Source organism: Colobus angolensis, unplaced genomic scaffold (assembly GCF_000951035.1).
Source record: "Colobus angolensis palliatus isolate OR3802 unplaced genomic scaffold, Cang.pa_1.0 Scaffold221, whole genome shotgun sequence".
Classification (NCBI taxonomy): Eukaryota; Metazoa; Chordata; class Mammalia; order Primates; family Cercopithecidae; genus Colobus; species Colobus angolensis.
In genome coordinates, this window is record NW_012115389.1 from 178,739 (window position 1) to 194,796 (window position 16,058).

General features: G+C 43.0%; 1 protein-coding gene across 2 annotated transcripts in view; it reads left to right on the forward strand.

Moving 5' to 3' along the window:
• The window catches only part of CNKSR3 (CNKSR family member 3), a 116,911-nt gene that overhangs the window by 97,302 nt on the left and 3,551 nt on the right, over window positions 1–16,058 (forward strand). For both annotated transcript variants that reach the window (XM_011943729.1, XM_011943730.1), the window contains exons 8-12: window positions 2,789–2,857; window positions 3,118–3,264; window positions 11,057–11,181; window positions 14,596–14,804; window positions 15,299–15,388. In XM_011943729.1, the coding sequence (XP_011799119.1) occupies window positions 2,789–2,857; window positions 3,118–3,264; window positions 11,057–11,181; window positions 14,596–14,804; window positions 15,299–15,388 (640 nt within the window). The remainder of the gene's footprint in view (window positions 1–2,788; window positions 2,858–3,117; window positions 3,265–11,056; window positions 11,182–14,595; window positions 14,805–15,298; window positions 15,389–16,058) is intronic.

A 16,058-nucleotide genomic window follows, 5' to 3' on the forward strand; every position in this document is an offset into this window, starting at 1 on the left:
GCCCCACTAATTTTCTGTATTTTTTAGTAGAGATGGGATTTCACCGTGTTAGCCAGGGTGGTCTCGATCTCCTGACCTCCCGCCTCAGCCTCCCAAAGTGCTGGGGTTACAGTTGTGAGCCCCCACACCTGGCCCCTGGATATTTTATTCTTAATGTTGGGTATTATATACTTGAATGGCAGTAGAAAGTGCCAGCTCCAGGTTAGTTTTTGGCTATCACTTAAGGTTGCTATGACTTCACTGTCAGAATGTTTTAATAGAAGCCTAGTATGGTAGGTAGCAGTGGATGAAAATCACCCATTGTTTTCACAAGTGAATTATGTTCATATTCTTCAATCTTGGACTTGAAGCTGAAGCAAGCAAGCAAGGCCTTCAGTCCCTTTCTTTGAAGGTAAGTTACCTGAGAGGCCAGGATCATTCCAAAGTCAGACCCAACAGTGTCTGATGTTTCTTTATCTTAATTCTTTTTTTGATGTTATTTTAGACCTTGACAAGAGTCTTGACACAACCTCATCCATACTCGTATCCTCCACTCCTCAGATCAAGTGGGAGTTAGATTAGCCTCTGAAGAATGGATGCATTATTCTCTAGATCATGACCCTTCTGCAGCAAACCAACACAAGCATCATTTTTCAGTTGTCCTCCTCATGGTGAAGATAGGCAAGAGCTACTGCCCTGGGCAGAATTTTGGTACCGAACTCTCTCTTTACCAGTGTTCTGCCAAACACAACTCTTAATCACTTGATTGGACATTTGAGAAATGAATGCAAAAGGATCCTTAGGAAGGGAAGTCAGTTCAGGACATCAGAGCATGTTTTTTAAGATTGTACATGTAGAGACAGGGACTTCCTGGCCTTGGGGCTATCTTTTGTAAAGTGAAGCTTATCTTAAATGAATCTCTTGCCCAGGAAGATTAACTGGACTGGACCGATTAGGATCAGAATTACTAAAGTAGGCCTGTAACTGTGGGTTCAGCATCTGACACACGGTACAAAAAGGAGCATAGATAAATTCATTTTTTAAGTGATATGAGAAATGTGAGATCGGCCAGGCACAGGTGGCTCACGCCTGTAATCTCAGCACTTCGGGAGGCCGAGGCGGGCGGATCACCTGAGGTCAGTAGTTCAAGATCAGCTTGGCCAATGTGGTGAAACTCCGTCTCTACTAAAAATACAAAAATTAACTGGGCGTGGTGGCAGGTGCCTATAATCCCAACTACTCAGGAGGTTAAGACAGGAGACTAGCTGAGGTTACTGTGGGACGAGGTTGCACCACTGTACTTCAGCCTGGGCGACTGAGCATGAGTTAGTCTCAAAAAAAAAAAAAAAAAGACGAAAAACCAGAAACTTGAGATGAACATGGGTTGGTCTCTCAAGTGAGCACTGCCGGGTACGATAGGAGGTGAAATGTTTTCACAAATAACTGTCACAGTTATGAGGGCCTTGTATGGGACCTAGATAAAATCAAAGGGAGTGTTTCTACAGTTTAGGGCTGCTTGTTAATTTCCCGTTGAGCCTGTCACAACAATTTAGAGAAACTTCAGCCAGTGTGTCTTGGGTCTCATTGCTATCCCTCTCCCCGTGTTCAAAAGTGCTATTTTTTGGATAGTTGGAAATTGTTTGAAGATTCAGCCAGTGATGTAAGTTAGAAAATTAAATACTCTGTTCTAGATAAGGTTTGATTAGAATTTGAAATCCAAGGTTGGTCCTTTCTTCTTCTCTTAGTCATATGTGAGATACCTTCAACATAGGAGTTCTAGGTGGCTTATATGAACAAGAACTCCTTGAGCAAAATATTTGACAAATGGATTCTATCCCTTTATATATATTTTTGTTGCAGCGATGGTAAATTAACAACCAGGCATTATTTGAAGGAAAAAAAGTCTGAGTTTTGTTTCGACACTGAAAACTCATTTTTGAATGTAATCTGAAAATGAAAAGAAAACTAAATTCATTTTCTTTAAAGCAATTTCTGTCCCCACCAACTTTCTATTTTAGCAGCATTTGCAATAATATGGAAAAGTAGAATAAGAACAACATTTAGTTTTAATAAGGAAACGAGATGACAGAGTTACAAAGATGATTTTCCATGTTGAACAGTTGGTCAGCTTTTATGGGATTAATTTTGATAAGGATATGTGTAAGAATTTTTTAGTGAGCCAATAGCTTCTATCAGCCAATCATTTTGACAATATGTCCAGGCTGGGCGCAGTGGCTCACGCCTGTAATCCCAGCACTTCGGGAGGCCGAGGCCAGCAGATCACCTGAGGTTGGGAGTCTGAGACCAGCCTGGCCAACATGGTGAAACGTCATCTCTACTAAAAAAATTAGCTGGGCGTGGTGGCAGGTGCCTGTAGTCCCAGTTACTTGAGAGGCTGAGGTTGGGAGATCTGCTTGAACCTGGGAAGCGGAAGTTGCAGTGAGCTGAGATCCACCATTGCCCTCCAGCCTCGGTGACAGAGTGAGACTTTGTCTTAAAAGCCAAACAAAACAAAAGACAGTATGTCCAGTCTCTTCCAGGTAGATTAGATGAACCTGGCTATTCTAACAGACAAATTATCAGTTATAACAGACACTAATAAAATGGGTAACACAGGATTCATGGGGAAGGTCCTATAGACTGTGTAGTCTCAGGGGAATAAAGTGCATTGTTTATTTTTCCTGAGAAAATGTTATTTCAGTTGCTCATTGTCTACAGAAGAAAGAAGAAATAAAAGCCGGAAGAAATAAAAGCACAAAGAAATAGAAGGTTTAAAAAAATTAAGGCAGGTTATTTTGTTTCTGTACAGTCTCCTGCAGACAGATCTCAGAAGATTCATGCTGGTGATGAAGTCATTCAAGTTAATCAGCAAACTGTGGTGAGTTTGTTTATTGAGATTCAATTTTCTTCCTTAGAACTTTTAATTAAATCTAAAACCATTTTGTTTAAAGTTTTAAAATTTGCCGCCTATATCCCATTTTTCATTATTTTAGGTTGTGCTAACATGAACATACTTGTGCCTGCCTATTTTGTTTCTGTGTATTTGCTCACAACTCAGATTGCCTCAAGATAAATTCATAGGTTCGGTTTTTCATTATTCATGAGCAAGTCCTCCCTCTCCATTTTTTTTATTTGAAGGTGGGATGGCAGCTGAAAAATCTGGTGAAGAAATTGAGAGAGAATCCCACAGGAGTTGTGTTACTGCTTAAGAAGCGCCCCACTGGGTCTTTCAACTTTACTCCTGCTCCCCTGAAAAACCTACGGTGGAAGCCACCTCTTGTACAGGTATCTGGGATTGACTGTAAGCCTCCATCTAGCATCAGCACCTGAACGATGTCGAGTATCTCATTAGTCTCCAAACAAAAAGAGATTGAAGTTTGAAGGTGATTGATTGGTTTCAGGAGTTTGTATGTAGTTATCCTATAATCCTGCCTATGTGAAAATATAAATTCTAGATCTACATGGAACAGTATAGTAGCCAGTAACCATATATGACTATTTAAAGAATGAGGCCAGGCCAGGCGCGGTGGCTCACGCCTGTAATCCCAGCACTTTGGGAGGCTGAGATAGGCAGAACATGAGGTCAGGAGATCAAGACCATCCTGGTTAACACGGTGAAACCCCGTCTCTACTAAAAATACAAAAAAGTAGCCGGACATGGTGGCGGGCACATGTAGTCTCAGCTGCTCAGGAGGCTGAGGCAGGAGAATGGCATGAACCCGGGAGGCAGAGCTTGCAGTGAGCCGAGATCATGCCACTGCACTCCAGCCTGGGTGACAGAACAAGACTACGTTCTCAAAAAAAAAAAAAAAAAAAAAAAATGATATGACATTAAAAGTTAATCTCTGCAGGATCGCTGGTTACATTTCAGGTGCAGAATATTCACATATGGTTCACATATGGCTAGTAACTCCCATATCAGATAGGTGGATACGGACATTTCCGTCACTGCAGAAAGCTCCTTTTAGTCCTTCTGTCTCATTTCAAACACATACCTACATAACTGTATACAATTTGAACACGAATGCTGGAGAGACCACATGGGGTTGAGTATTCAACAGCGCCTTACCAAGGCAGGGTTGGGGGCGGTGAGTGCAGCTCACTCCATGGGGAACAGTATCACACCATTATTTAGACATTATGTAGTACTGCCAATCTGTGCTGATAATAGAAGACAAACTGACTGAGTTTTATTTAAATTCTTTTCAAACAATATACCCCCTATTGCTGACACCTGGGTGGATCACACTCACTGGTCACACTCCTTGTTATGCCATTGGTCCTTAGTGTTTGTTTCATAAACCAAGAATGAAAAGCAATAACCTTATAATGCCCTTTTATAAGATTGAGATTATAGTTTATTTGTAACTATTTTTGATGTTATTGTACATCTTCCCATGGAAGAACAATAGTCTTAAACCATCAATTTTGAAACTTTCTGAGGCAAGGTACTGGAGAGATTATGGAAAGATTATGGTGTCACAGAGGAGAGGTTAAAAATAAATAACTCAGAGGCTGAGTGTGGTGGCTCGCGCCTGTAATCCCAGCATCTTGGGAAGCTGAGGTGGGTGGATCACTTGAGGTTAGGAGTTCGAGACCAGCCTGGCCAACATGGCAAAACCCCGTCTGTACTAAAAATGCAAAAAGTAGTTGAGTGTGGTGGCATGCGCCTGTAATCCCAGCTACTTGGGAGGTTGAGGCAGGAGAATTGCTTGAACCCAGGAGGCATAGGTTGCAGTGAGCCGAGATCATACCACTGCACTTCAGCCTGGGTGACGGAGTGAGACCCTGTCTGAAAAAAACAAAAACCAACCAACAAACAAAAACTCGCAGAAATAAAGGTAGGGCAAGAGGGGAACGTAATTACAGTCGGTTTATAAATAATAACCGAACATATTTTACAATTCACTTTTTAATTGACAGATACAAATTGTATATATTTATATTTTACAACACAGTGTTTCAAAATATGTTTACATTTTGGAATGGCTAAATCAAGATCATTAATACATTTATTACCTCACATGCTTACCATTTACATTTATTTGTGGCAAGAACACTTAAAATCTACACGTGTTATAGCAACAGCAATTTTCTAGCATGCAATGCATTTTTATTAACTATAGTCACCATGCTATACAATAGATCTCTTGAACTTATTCTTCCTGGCTAACTGAAACTTTGTACCCTTTGACCAGATTCCCCAATCCCAGTCCTTCCAACCTCTGGAAGCCGCCATTCTACTCTCTGCTAAGAGTTAGATTTTTTTTTCTTAGATTCCACATATAAGTGAGATCATGTGGTATTTGTCTATATGTACCTGGCTTATTTCACTTAACACAGTGTCCTCCAGGTTCTTCCCTGTTGTCACACATGATAGGATTTCCTTCTTTTCTTCTTTTTTTTGTTTTGTTTTGTTTTGAGATGGAGTTTCGCCCTTGTTGACTAGACTGGAGTGCAGTGCCGCTATCTCGGCTCACTCACTGCAACCTCCGCTTCCTGGGTTCAGGCGATTCTCCTGTCTCAGCCTCCTCCTGAGTAGCTGGAATTACAAGTGCCCGCCACTATGCCCGGCTAAGTTTTGTATTTTTAGTAGAGACGGAGTTTCACCATGTTGGCCAGGCTGGTCTCAAACTCCTGACCTCAGGTGTTCTGCCCACCTTGGCCTCCCAAAGTGCTAGGATTACAGGCATGAGCCAACCGCACCTGGCCAGGATTTCCTTCTTTTTTAAGGGTGAGTAGCATTCCCTTGTGTATATACACCACATTTTCCTTATCCATTCATCTGTTGATGGACTCTTGGGTTGACTCCATGCCTGGGCTATTTTGAAAAATGCTGCAGTGAACATGAGGGTGCAGATATCTCCTCAGCATACTGATTTCATTTCCTTCAGATGTGTATCCAGTAGTGAGGCTGCTTTTTCATTTTTCAGGGAACCTCCATAATGTTTTCCATAATGGCTCTGCTAATTTACATTCCCACCAGCCATGCGCTAGGATTTCTACATCTCCACATCCTTATCACCCTTACCTTTTGTTTTTTGATAGTAGCCATTCCAACAGGTGCCAGCTGTCGTCTCACTGTGGCTTTGATTTGCATTTCCCTGATGATTAGTGACGTTGAACATTTTTTCATATCTCTGTTGGCCATTTGTATATCTCCTCTTGAGAAATGTCTATTTGGGGCTGGCTGCAGGGACTCACACCTGTAATCGTAGCGCTTTGAGAGGCCAAGGCAGGAGGATCATTTGAGCCCAGGAGTTCAAGACCAGCCTGGGCAACAAAGCAAGATCCTGTCTCTACAACAATTTTTTTTTAAAACCAACTAGCTGGGTATGGTGGCACATACCTGTAATCCCAGCTACTTGGGAGGCTGAGCAGGGAGGATTGCTTGAGACTGGGAGGCTGCTGTGAGCCTTGATTGTACCACTACATCCACCCTGAGTGACAGAGTAGAGACCCTGTCTCCAAAAAAAAAAAAGAAAAAAAAAGCAAGAGAGTGATGTCAATTCAGGTCCTTTACCCATTTTTAAATCAGGTTCTTTGTGTGTTTTTTTTTTTTTGCTATTGAGTTCTTTGAGTTCCTTATATACTTTGGATATTAACCCCTTATCTGATATATGGTTTGCAGATACTTTCTAGGTTGACTCTTTGTCTTGTCAATTATTTCCTTTGCTATGCAGAAGCTTTTTAATTTGATGTAATCCCACTTGTCTGTTTTTGCTTTTGTCGCCTGTGCTTTTGTGGTCACAGCCAAAAAATCATTGCCCATAACCAAGCCTATTGATTATATCCCAGCTGCTTCTCTTTGTATTGGTCAGTGTAAAATTTAAACGTGCTTAGATTTTTTTGGATTTCTCAGAATATGATACTTAACATTACAGAGGTGCTAATTCTGCATAGGTAATTGATGGAGTGCCTGCCAAATGCTTGCTCTGCCTGCTCATTGTTGCATGAGATAAATGTTGGGTTCTGAAGGAGAGAGAGGTATGGACTGTGAGGTGGGAGCCTGGGAGGGTAGGTGGGATTTGCATTGGCAAATGGGAGCGTGTATCATAGAGGAGATGAATGCTTTTGTTTAAACACACTCACCCACAAAACATAGATAGACCACCATCAGAGAAGGGCAGTGTCTTAGATAAGGTTTCCTAGAGCAGAGTCTGAGATGCATATCCTTGTGAGAGCAATTTTTGAGGGTATGTGCTCCAAATAAAACTGGTAAGGGAGAGAGGAAGGCAGAATGATGACGGGGAAGCAGCAAGGATGCCTCTCAGGGGCAGCGTAGCCTTGACCTACTATATAGGACGAAGCATCCTGGTGGAGCCACACAGCTCCGGGCTCTGGTGGCCCTGCTCGGGTGAGGCAGCTCTGTCAGCTGAGGGCCATTCTTCCAAGAACGGGCAGCCGTGAGCCTTAGCGGTTGGCACCCCCAGCAGCGGGGGGTGGTAGTGGTGGCAGTGAGACTCTAGGTGGGCTCCAGAGCTTCTACCAGAAGGAATGAGTAGCTCAGACTCTCTGGAGCCAAGGCTGGGAGATAAAGTTGGACTGGTTGCCTGAGACTATAATGGCAGGTACGGAGTGTCAGGCTGAGGAGCATGGGCTTTCTCCCACAGGTGACAGGTTGACAGCTGCTTTGACATTAATACCTCTATTACTCTGCTAGGGCTGCCATACAAGGTGGTAGAAGTTCAAAGTCAAGGTATCAGTGGAATTGGCTTCATTCTGAGGACCCTCTCCTTGGCATGCAAATGGTGGTCTTCTTCCTCTCTCCTCGTGTGCTCTTCCCTCCATATGTGTCTATGTCTTAATCTTATGGGACAGCAGTCATGTGAGACTGAGCCCACCCTGATGACCTCCATTTTAACTTAACCACCTCTTTAAAGACCCTATCTCCAAATACTGTCACTTTCTGGGTACTGGGGGTGAGAATTTGAACACAGGAATTTTAGGGGACACAGTTCAGCACGTAACAACATCTAAACATAAGAACCACCAGAAGGGAGGCTGCTGTATAAGGGTAGATACAGGGCAATGTGGTCCTGGGCAAGGCTGGTGACAGGTGATTTAGTGAAAGACTAAGAATGCTAGAGGCCACTGGGAAGCACATCAGAAGGGCTCAGGAAGCAGCACAGCCTGGTGGTTACAAATGTGGCCTCTGAGTTGAACCGCTTGAGTTCAGGTCCCAGCTCTGCCACTTACTAGCTATCATGGGACCCTTAGTCAAGGTATGTAATCTTTCTAAGCCATGCTCTGCTCTTTAATAGTGTTGACTATTAGAAAATGTTTTGGGGTAAGGATGAGAAAGGCCAGCAAGGCCAGGGAGAAGCAAGTGCCCAATGTGACAGGGAACCTGGGTGGTGACAAAAATTGGAAAATCAAAAAAGAGGCCATTTGGAAGGAAGAGATGTTGGGTATTTTGAGCATAATTGAGTTTGAGGCAATAGAGGAAAATTCACGTGGATCTGTTCAGAACATGAGTGAAAATAATTTTTAAGTACAGGCTAGTGTTGGTCCCTGGAAGTTCACTTAAGAAGGGACACTCTGCGGTGTTCTCTGGTTTTGCCTACTTTCCTGCCAAGTCCCACTAACTGTGCAGTTTGGGGAAGAGGTGGTGGTGAGAGATAGAGACACCTAATTTTGCCTGTGACCCAGGGAGATAATTACCATCAAAATGCAGACACCATTTTATAGCTTAGCTACCAAGTGTTCTTGTGATGTGCCCAGGATATTTTCAGAATATAAGCTCTGGTAGACAAATACTCTGTAGAGTTAGCCCCGAGCCCTGGGGGTTTCTCTGTGTTCCATTCTTCATTATACTTTGTGCCTGGACGCCCACCCTTCCCAGAAGAGAGCTCTTAAGTTTTTCAACATCATTTCTGTTGACCTATCATAGAAAAGGCATTCACCACTCTGTTTTGATGCCACACTCCTGGTAAATGAGAGTTACTGATATAGAAGTAATTATCAATGTATGTATTTTCAGTGAGTATCAATTTTGTGGAAATGTTCTAGTTTACTTTTGCTTCTAAGATTTGTAGAATCTGGATCCTGGCCTCATGTTTTCAGATATGGTCCAAGATTGACATGTTGAGATGTCAATCAATTACAAATTGAATAGAATTGATAGATTATGCATTAATGACCAAGGTTTAAAATATGGGGTTCTACTCTGGAAGACTGAAAGCTCAGTCCCTGCCCCTGTGACTTGCTATCTCTCCTGAAAATGAGCTGTCCTCTGCGAACCTCCTGGTGGCCATGTCTAGCTCCATCACACTGGCTAGTCAGTCCTTTCAATCCTTAGAATCAGGTCACAGTTTCACTTCAGGAAGCTCTTCCATCACAACCAGTGTTGAAGGGTAGCTTTTTTTTTTTTTTTCTTAGTAGAGACAAGGCTTCATTATTTTTTCCAGGCTGATCTTGAACTCTCAAGCTCAAGTGATCCACCTGCCTCAGCCTCCCAAAGTGCTGGGATTATTACAGGTGTGCGCCTACATGCCAGGGTAGCTTTTTATGTCTGCCCAGGGCTTAGCACAGTCTCACTGGCCATCACCAAATATTTCCCTGCTTTGACTCCAAAATTTCCTTGCTGTTCTTTATCAACCAGAAAAATCACTGTTGTCATTGTTAGACTGTAGAAAGGTAAGATTGAAGGTCTCACGTGAGATATTAAAATCCATGCCCTTTGAGACCAGTATCATAGTTCAAATTCAGCCATGTGGATTTGAAATTAAGATTATATACATATATGAATGCATATATGTCTATAGAGTACTAAAACAAACGGTATAAGGTTGTGTATTTACTATGGGAAAGCAGTGTCCTAAGTTGTTTACATGTGTGATCTTAATTCTCACAGGCACCCTATGTTGGTACTATTCTTGTCCCTATTTATTCTCATTTTATAGATGGGGCACAGAGATATTGTGTGACTTGCTCAACAATAAACAGCTAATAAGGGCCGAGCGTGGTGGCTCACACCTGTAATCCCAGCACTTTGCGAGGCCGAGGTGGGCAGATCACCTGTGGTCAGAAGTTTGAGACCAACCTGGCCAACATGGCAAAACCCTGTCTCTACTAAAAATACAAAAATTAGCTGGGTGTGGTGGTGCACACCTGTAATCCCAGCTACTTGGGAGGCTGAGGTAGGAGAATCACTTGAACCCAGGAGGCACAGGTTGCAGTGAGCTGAGATCGCGCCACTGCGATCCAGCCTGGGAGACAGAGCGAGACTCCATTTGAAAACAAAACAAAACAAAACAAACAAACAAAAAAAGCTAGTAAGTCTAGCCAGGGTCACATCCAGAGTTCCAAGCAATACATCTAGTCAATAGTAGCACTGCTACTGATTTGATTTCTTTTTCTTTTCTTTCCTTTCTTTCTTTCTTTCTTTTTTTTTTTTTTTTTGAGACAGAGTCTTGCTGTGTCACCCAGGCTGGAGTGCAGTGGTACACTCGTGGCTCACTGCAGCTTCTCCCTCCTGGGCTCAAGCAGCCCTCCCATTTCGTCATCCCAAGTAGCTGGAACTACAGGCGTGTGTCACCACACCTGGCTAATTTTTATATTTTTTTTTGTAGGGATGGGGTTTTGCCACATTGCCCAGGGTGGTCTCGAAGTCCTGAGCTCAAACAATCCATCCACCTTGGCCTCCGAAAGTGCTGGGATAACAGGCGTGAACCACCATACCTGACCTTGCTAATAATTTTCATGAACGAACTCATCTAATTCTCACTGCAGCTCTATGCAAGAGATATTATCAGTATCACTCCTTTACAGAGGAGGAAAGGGAGGCCACAGATGTTTAAGTGATTTCCTCAGAGCTAGAATCATAACCCTGGCACCTGGCTCCTAAGCCTCTGCTTCTTGCCACTATACATCATCTTTCAAATCCCTCAGCTAATTCTAAGGGTTTCAAAGAAGAATGTAAGTTAAATATTGCAAATATCTGTAAACACATGAATGACCTCAGTCCTTGTTCAGACACGGGGTTGGTGTTGGTTTAGGGAAGGGGAAATGAACACCAAGAATCATCTCTGAATTGATCTCCACTCTTTGCATTGCTGTGTTACTCCTGTTTCAGACCTCACCTCCACCTACGACAACCCAGTCCCCTGAAAGCACTATGGATACCTCGCTGAAGAAGGAGAAGTCAGCCATCCTGGATCTTTATATTCCTCCTCCGCCAGCTGTTCCCTACTCTCCCCGGTATGTTGCTGTCCATTGTCATGGTATGCTCGTCTCCTGTTGGTGGTGTTTGTAAATGGTGGTGTGAAAAGAGGATCTTGAGAGAAGAAGCTGCTGAGCCACAGTATGACAGGGCTGAATCTTGAACTACCATTAAAAGTATGATCAGCCTTACTTTATAGGAGTATAGGGACAGATCTAGGTTCTGTGGGGCTTGAAGCTATACAGTTTGGTGGGGAGGGCCCTTTTGAGAAAAGAATATGGCAATACTGGCCAGGTGTGGTGGCTCACACCTGTAATCCCAGCACTTTGGGTGGCTGAGGCGGACAGATCACTTGAGCTCAGGAGTTCAAGACCAGCCCGGGTAACATGGTGAAACCTCATCTCTACAAAAAAATACAAAAATTAACCGAGTGTGGTGGCAGATGCCTGTAGTCCTAGCTCAGGAGGCTGAGGCAGAAAAATTGTTTGAGCCCAGGAGGTGGAGGTTGCAGTGAGCAGAATTTGTGCCATTGCACTCCAGCCTGGGTGACAGAGCGAGACCCTGTCTCAAAAAAGAAACAAAGAAAAGGATATAGCAATACCTTTTGAAAAATGAATGAAAACGTGCTCTCCTGGGACCTTGGAAGGGTCTGTTGGAGGCCCTGCAGGTTAAGTTTCATTAACTCCATGGTAAATTCATCTTGAGGGGATAGATAATAAGTATTTCTGTGAGATTAATGAGAGTTGCAGCTTGATTTTGCTGAGAAAGATGTGTTCTTCATAGAACTTGAAAAAAACCTATGTGGCCAGGTATGGTGGCTCACACCAATATTTCCACACTTTGGAAGGCCGGTTCAGGAGGATTGCTTGAGCCCAGAAGTTCAAGACCAGCCTGGGGAATATAGTAAGGCCCCATCTCTACAAAAAATTTTAAAAATTAGCTGGGTGTGGTTGTGTGCACCTGTGGTCTTAGCTACTTAGGAGGTTGAGGTGGTAGGATCACTTGAGCCCAGGAGGTTGAGGCTGCAGTACACCCTGCACGCCACTGCACTCCAGCCTGGACGACACAGTGAGACCTAGTCTCAAAAACAAGAAAACGCAAACCCATGTGACTGTAGGTATGAACATTTCATATTTGTGTGTGTGTGTGTGTGTGTGTGTACCATAAATTCTTAAAAGATAGTTGCTTTCTTCATGGCTAACTTAAATACTATATGGTATAATGAGGGTGGTATATAGAGTGTACAGGATGATTTAGGTGTGATCTAGGCTTATTTTAATCAACTCACATATTTATATATGTTGATAAAACTAGACAATCTGGCTCATTTATTCAGCATATCTTTCCTGAGTATTGGGTCTGGGTTACCATCTGACACAAAACAGACTTGGTCCTTGACCCTACAGAACTACTAGGGTCTTATTCAACAATTCAGGCATATATTGAGAAATATATGATTAGGCTATAATATTTCATAAAACAAAGTTCAGGCTGGATTTTATTACAGTGACATTTTACTTTATATCAGAATTTGTTGTTTACTGGTTTTCATTTGAAGCTGAGGTATTTGCTTCATTGTATTTCTTCTGTTTTGGGTGCAGAGATGTTTTCTGTTTCCTTGAGTCTTGGTTTACTCAGAACTTATTACAGCATGTACGAATGTACCTCAGGTGATCGGGGCATTCTGGTTCGCGGAATCTTAAGTGTGTTTAAAGTTACAGGTAGTCTTTGCCTCCGCATATGGAGAGCACAGCATTCCACGATGACTAATGTGTGGATTGTTTTATCAGAAACTGGAGGTGGATGCCCTCCCTTGATCCAGAGTGTTCTTGTCTGGGTTGCTGGAGTAGTGGCAAGAAAAGGAGTGGTGTGTACATAGTGAGAGATAAAGGAACCTGAGGCTAGAAAGAGAACTGGATTAAACTGCTTGGGAGGACGCTTTTGAGAGTGCACAAACACACCACCCCTGAAGGATTTTCTGAGGAATGAAAAATGTGAATGGATTACCAAGAAACCAGTCATGAGTCATGGAAACTTTGTGAATGGGGAGTTATATGCCAGGTTTAAAGGTATGAAAGGAGATGTATTTGTGGGTGGGAGGGGTAGGTGGGTGCCATCCCACCTGGGAATACCACACATAGGCATAGCTGATTAGTAGATTGCTTTGGGACTCAGTTGATTCTGTATTTTGTCTAGCAGTTTTTGTCCTGATTTGCCTAATGGAATTTACCAAGTGCAAAAAAATCTAATTAGCTGGTAACTTGGACTCAGTCCTACACTTTAAATTGACAGGTAGATAGAATTAGGATGGAATCGGTGATCCAGCTTTTGCTGGTTTTGTAGTATTTGGTTCAGAAAAGAATCACTCTCCATTGGTTACTATAAAGGTTCCTTTGGCCGGGCACGGTGGCTCACACCTGTAATCCCAGCACTTTGGGAGGCTGAGGCGAGCAGATCATGAGGTCAGGAGATTGAGACCATCCTGGCTAACACGGTGAAACCCCATCTCCACTAAAAAATACAAAAAAATTAGCCGGGCGTGGTGGCGGGCGCCTGTAGTCCCAGCTACTGGGGAGGCTGAGGCAGGAGAATGGTGTGAACCCAGGAGGTGGAGCTTGCAGTGAGCCGAGATCATGCCACTGCAGTCCAGCCTGGGTGGCAGAGCAAGACTCTGTCTCAAAAAAAAAAGAGAAAGGTTCCTTTGTATCTTCTGACATGGTTTTCAAATATAATAACTTCATTATATATCAAGAGTCTTTTTTGCTGGATTTTGGCAAAGATACAACTTTTGGCATGAACAACATGGTTTGCTAGAGCATACCTTAACGTGTGATTGCTGTAGTAAATAGGATATTCAGCTACACACAGAAGCACAAGAAAACTAGAGGTGTCTTTTCAAAGGTATATTTGTTTAGATATATATTTTTTAAAAACCCTGCATTTACTCTTTTTTTTTTTTGAGGTGGAGTTTCACTCCATTGCCCAGGTTGGTGCTCCATTACCCATAACCTCTGCCTCCTGGGTTCAAGCAATTCTCCTGTCTCAGCCTCCCGAGTAGCTGGGACTACAGGTGCCTGCCACCACGCCCCACTAATTTTTGTATTTTTAGTAGAGATGGGGTTTCACCTTGTTTGTCAGGCTGGTCTTGACCTCCTGACTTCAGGTGATCCACCTGCCTCAGCCTCCCTAAGTGCTGGGATTATAGGCAGGAGCTACCATGTCTGGCCTGCATTTATTCTTATATTTCATCACATCATGGTATTTGGCTCTTGTGTAACAGGATCTGTATGTATTTGAGTGGCAACTGGGGTTGACAAAAGGAATGCTTTTCCTCCAGTGGAAAAGGAGAATTTAAGTTATCTTCTGTGTGTGGAGGTAGCAGGACTGCTGGAATTCTTCAGTATGAGAACATCTTTGTAAACAACTTAAGTATTGCCCATATTATCTTCCAGGGATGAGAATGGCAGTTTTGTTTATGGAGGGTCCAGTAAGTGCAAACAACCACTGCCTGGTCCTAAGGGTTCAGAGTCCCCGAATTCCTTCTTGGACCAGGAAAGCCGGAGACGAAGATTTACCATTGCTGACTCGGATCAGTTGCCTGGTTATTCGGTGGAAACCAACATTCTGCCCACAAAAATGAGAGAGAAAACACCATCTTATGGTAAGTTTTGAGTGTTTGTCTTGTTCTGCCATCGGCCTTGACTTCTCCTCCCCGCCCCCTGCCTTAGTTGGAACTGTTGGATGAATTTGGCAGACTTTAAGAGTAATCTGAGGAAAACATAAACCTCAATGAAATTCTAAGTATGAGACCTTTATTCATCTCTCTCAAGCGGATCCTTGTTGAGTCATTACTCTGCCTGGCATCAAAGCCCAACTGGGTGAGATCATGTTGCAGTTTTAACTTTCAGTGCCTGGGTTTTAGCTTTGGAGTTGCTTTGCTCTGTAGACTCACAGGCTCAAGTTTAATGTGCCTCTATCTTAATTGCCTGCTATGGAAATACAGTGCTTTAAAATACTTTTCTTATTTTAAAATTTGTTATTGCTTCTGTCTAAGTGGGTGCGATATTGTGAGGTCTAAGTTATAAATAAAGGCAAGGATTCACTAAAGTTCCAGAACTCATCAAACTTGTCACCTTCTCTCTCGTCCCGCTGAAGGCAAGCCACGGCCTTTGTCCATGCCTGCTGATGGGAACTGGATGGGGATTGTGGACCCTTTTGCCAGACCTCGAGGTCATGGCAGGAAAGGTATGTTTAAGTCAAGCAAACCAAGGAGCAGCAAATGGGGAGTGAACAGACCCAGGCCCTGGTTTCACCTCTGTTTGTAAATGTGTTATAGTAAGTAGACTGAATAGTTGGCCTCTCTGAGCCCCATTTTCTCATCTATAAAATCAGGACTGCGGAAGATCTTTAAGATCCTACTTATTTCTAGAATGGCAAAATTACGTCATCCTAGTTAGTGATTGTAAATATCCTAATTAGCATTGAGTGCTGTAAAAAGGCTGTAGACTTTAATGGTCTAATTTTTATGTTTTCATTTATTTTTTAGAGACAGGGTCTTGCTCTGTTGCACAGGCTGGAGTGCAGTGGTCTGATCATACCTCACTGTAGCCTTGAGCTCCTGGACTCAAGCAATCCTCCTGCCTCAGCCTCCCGAGTAGCAGGGACTACAGGTCCACACTGCCACTTCTAGCTATTTTTTTTTTTTTTTTTTTGTTTGAAAAAATTTTTTTTTTTTTTTTTTTTTTTTTTTTTTTTTTCTGAAATGGAGTCTTGCTCTGTCACCCAGGCTGGAGTGCAGTGGCACAATCTCTGCTCACTGCAACCTCTGCCCCCTGGGTTCAAGCAGTTCTGCCTCAGGCTCCCGAGTAGCTGGGGCTACAGGGCCGCTCCCCCATGCCCGGCTAATTTTTTGTAT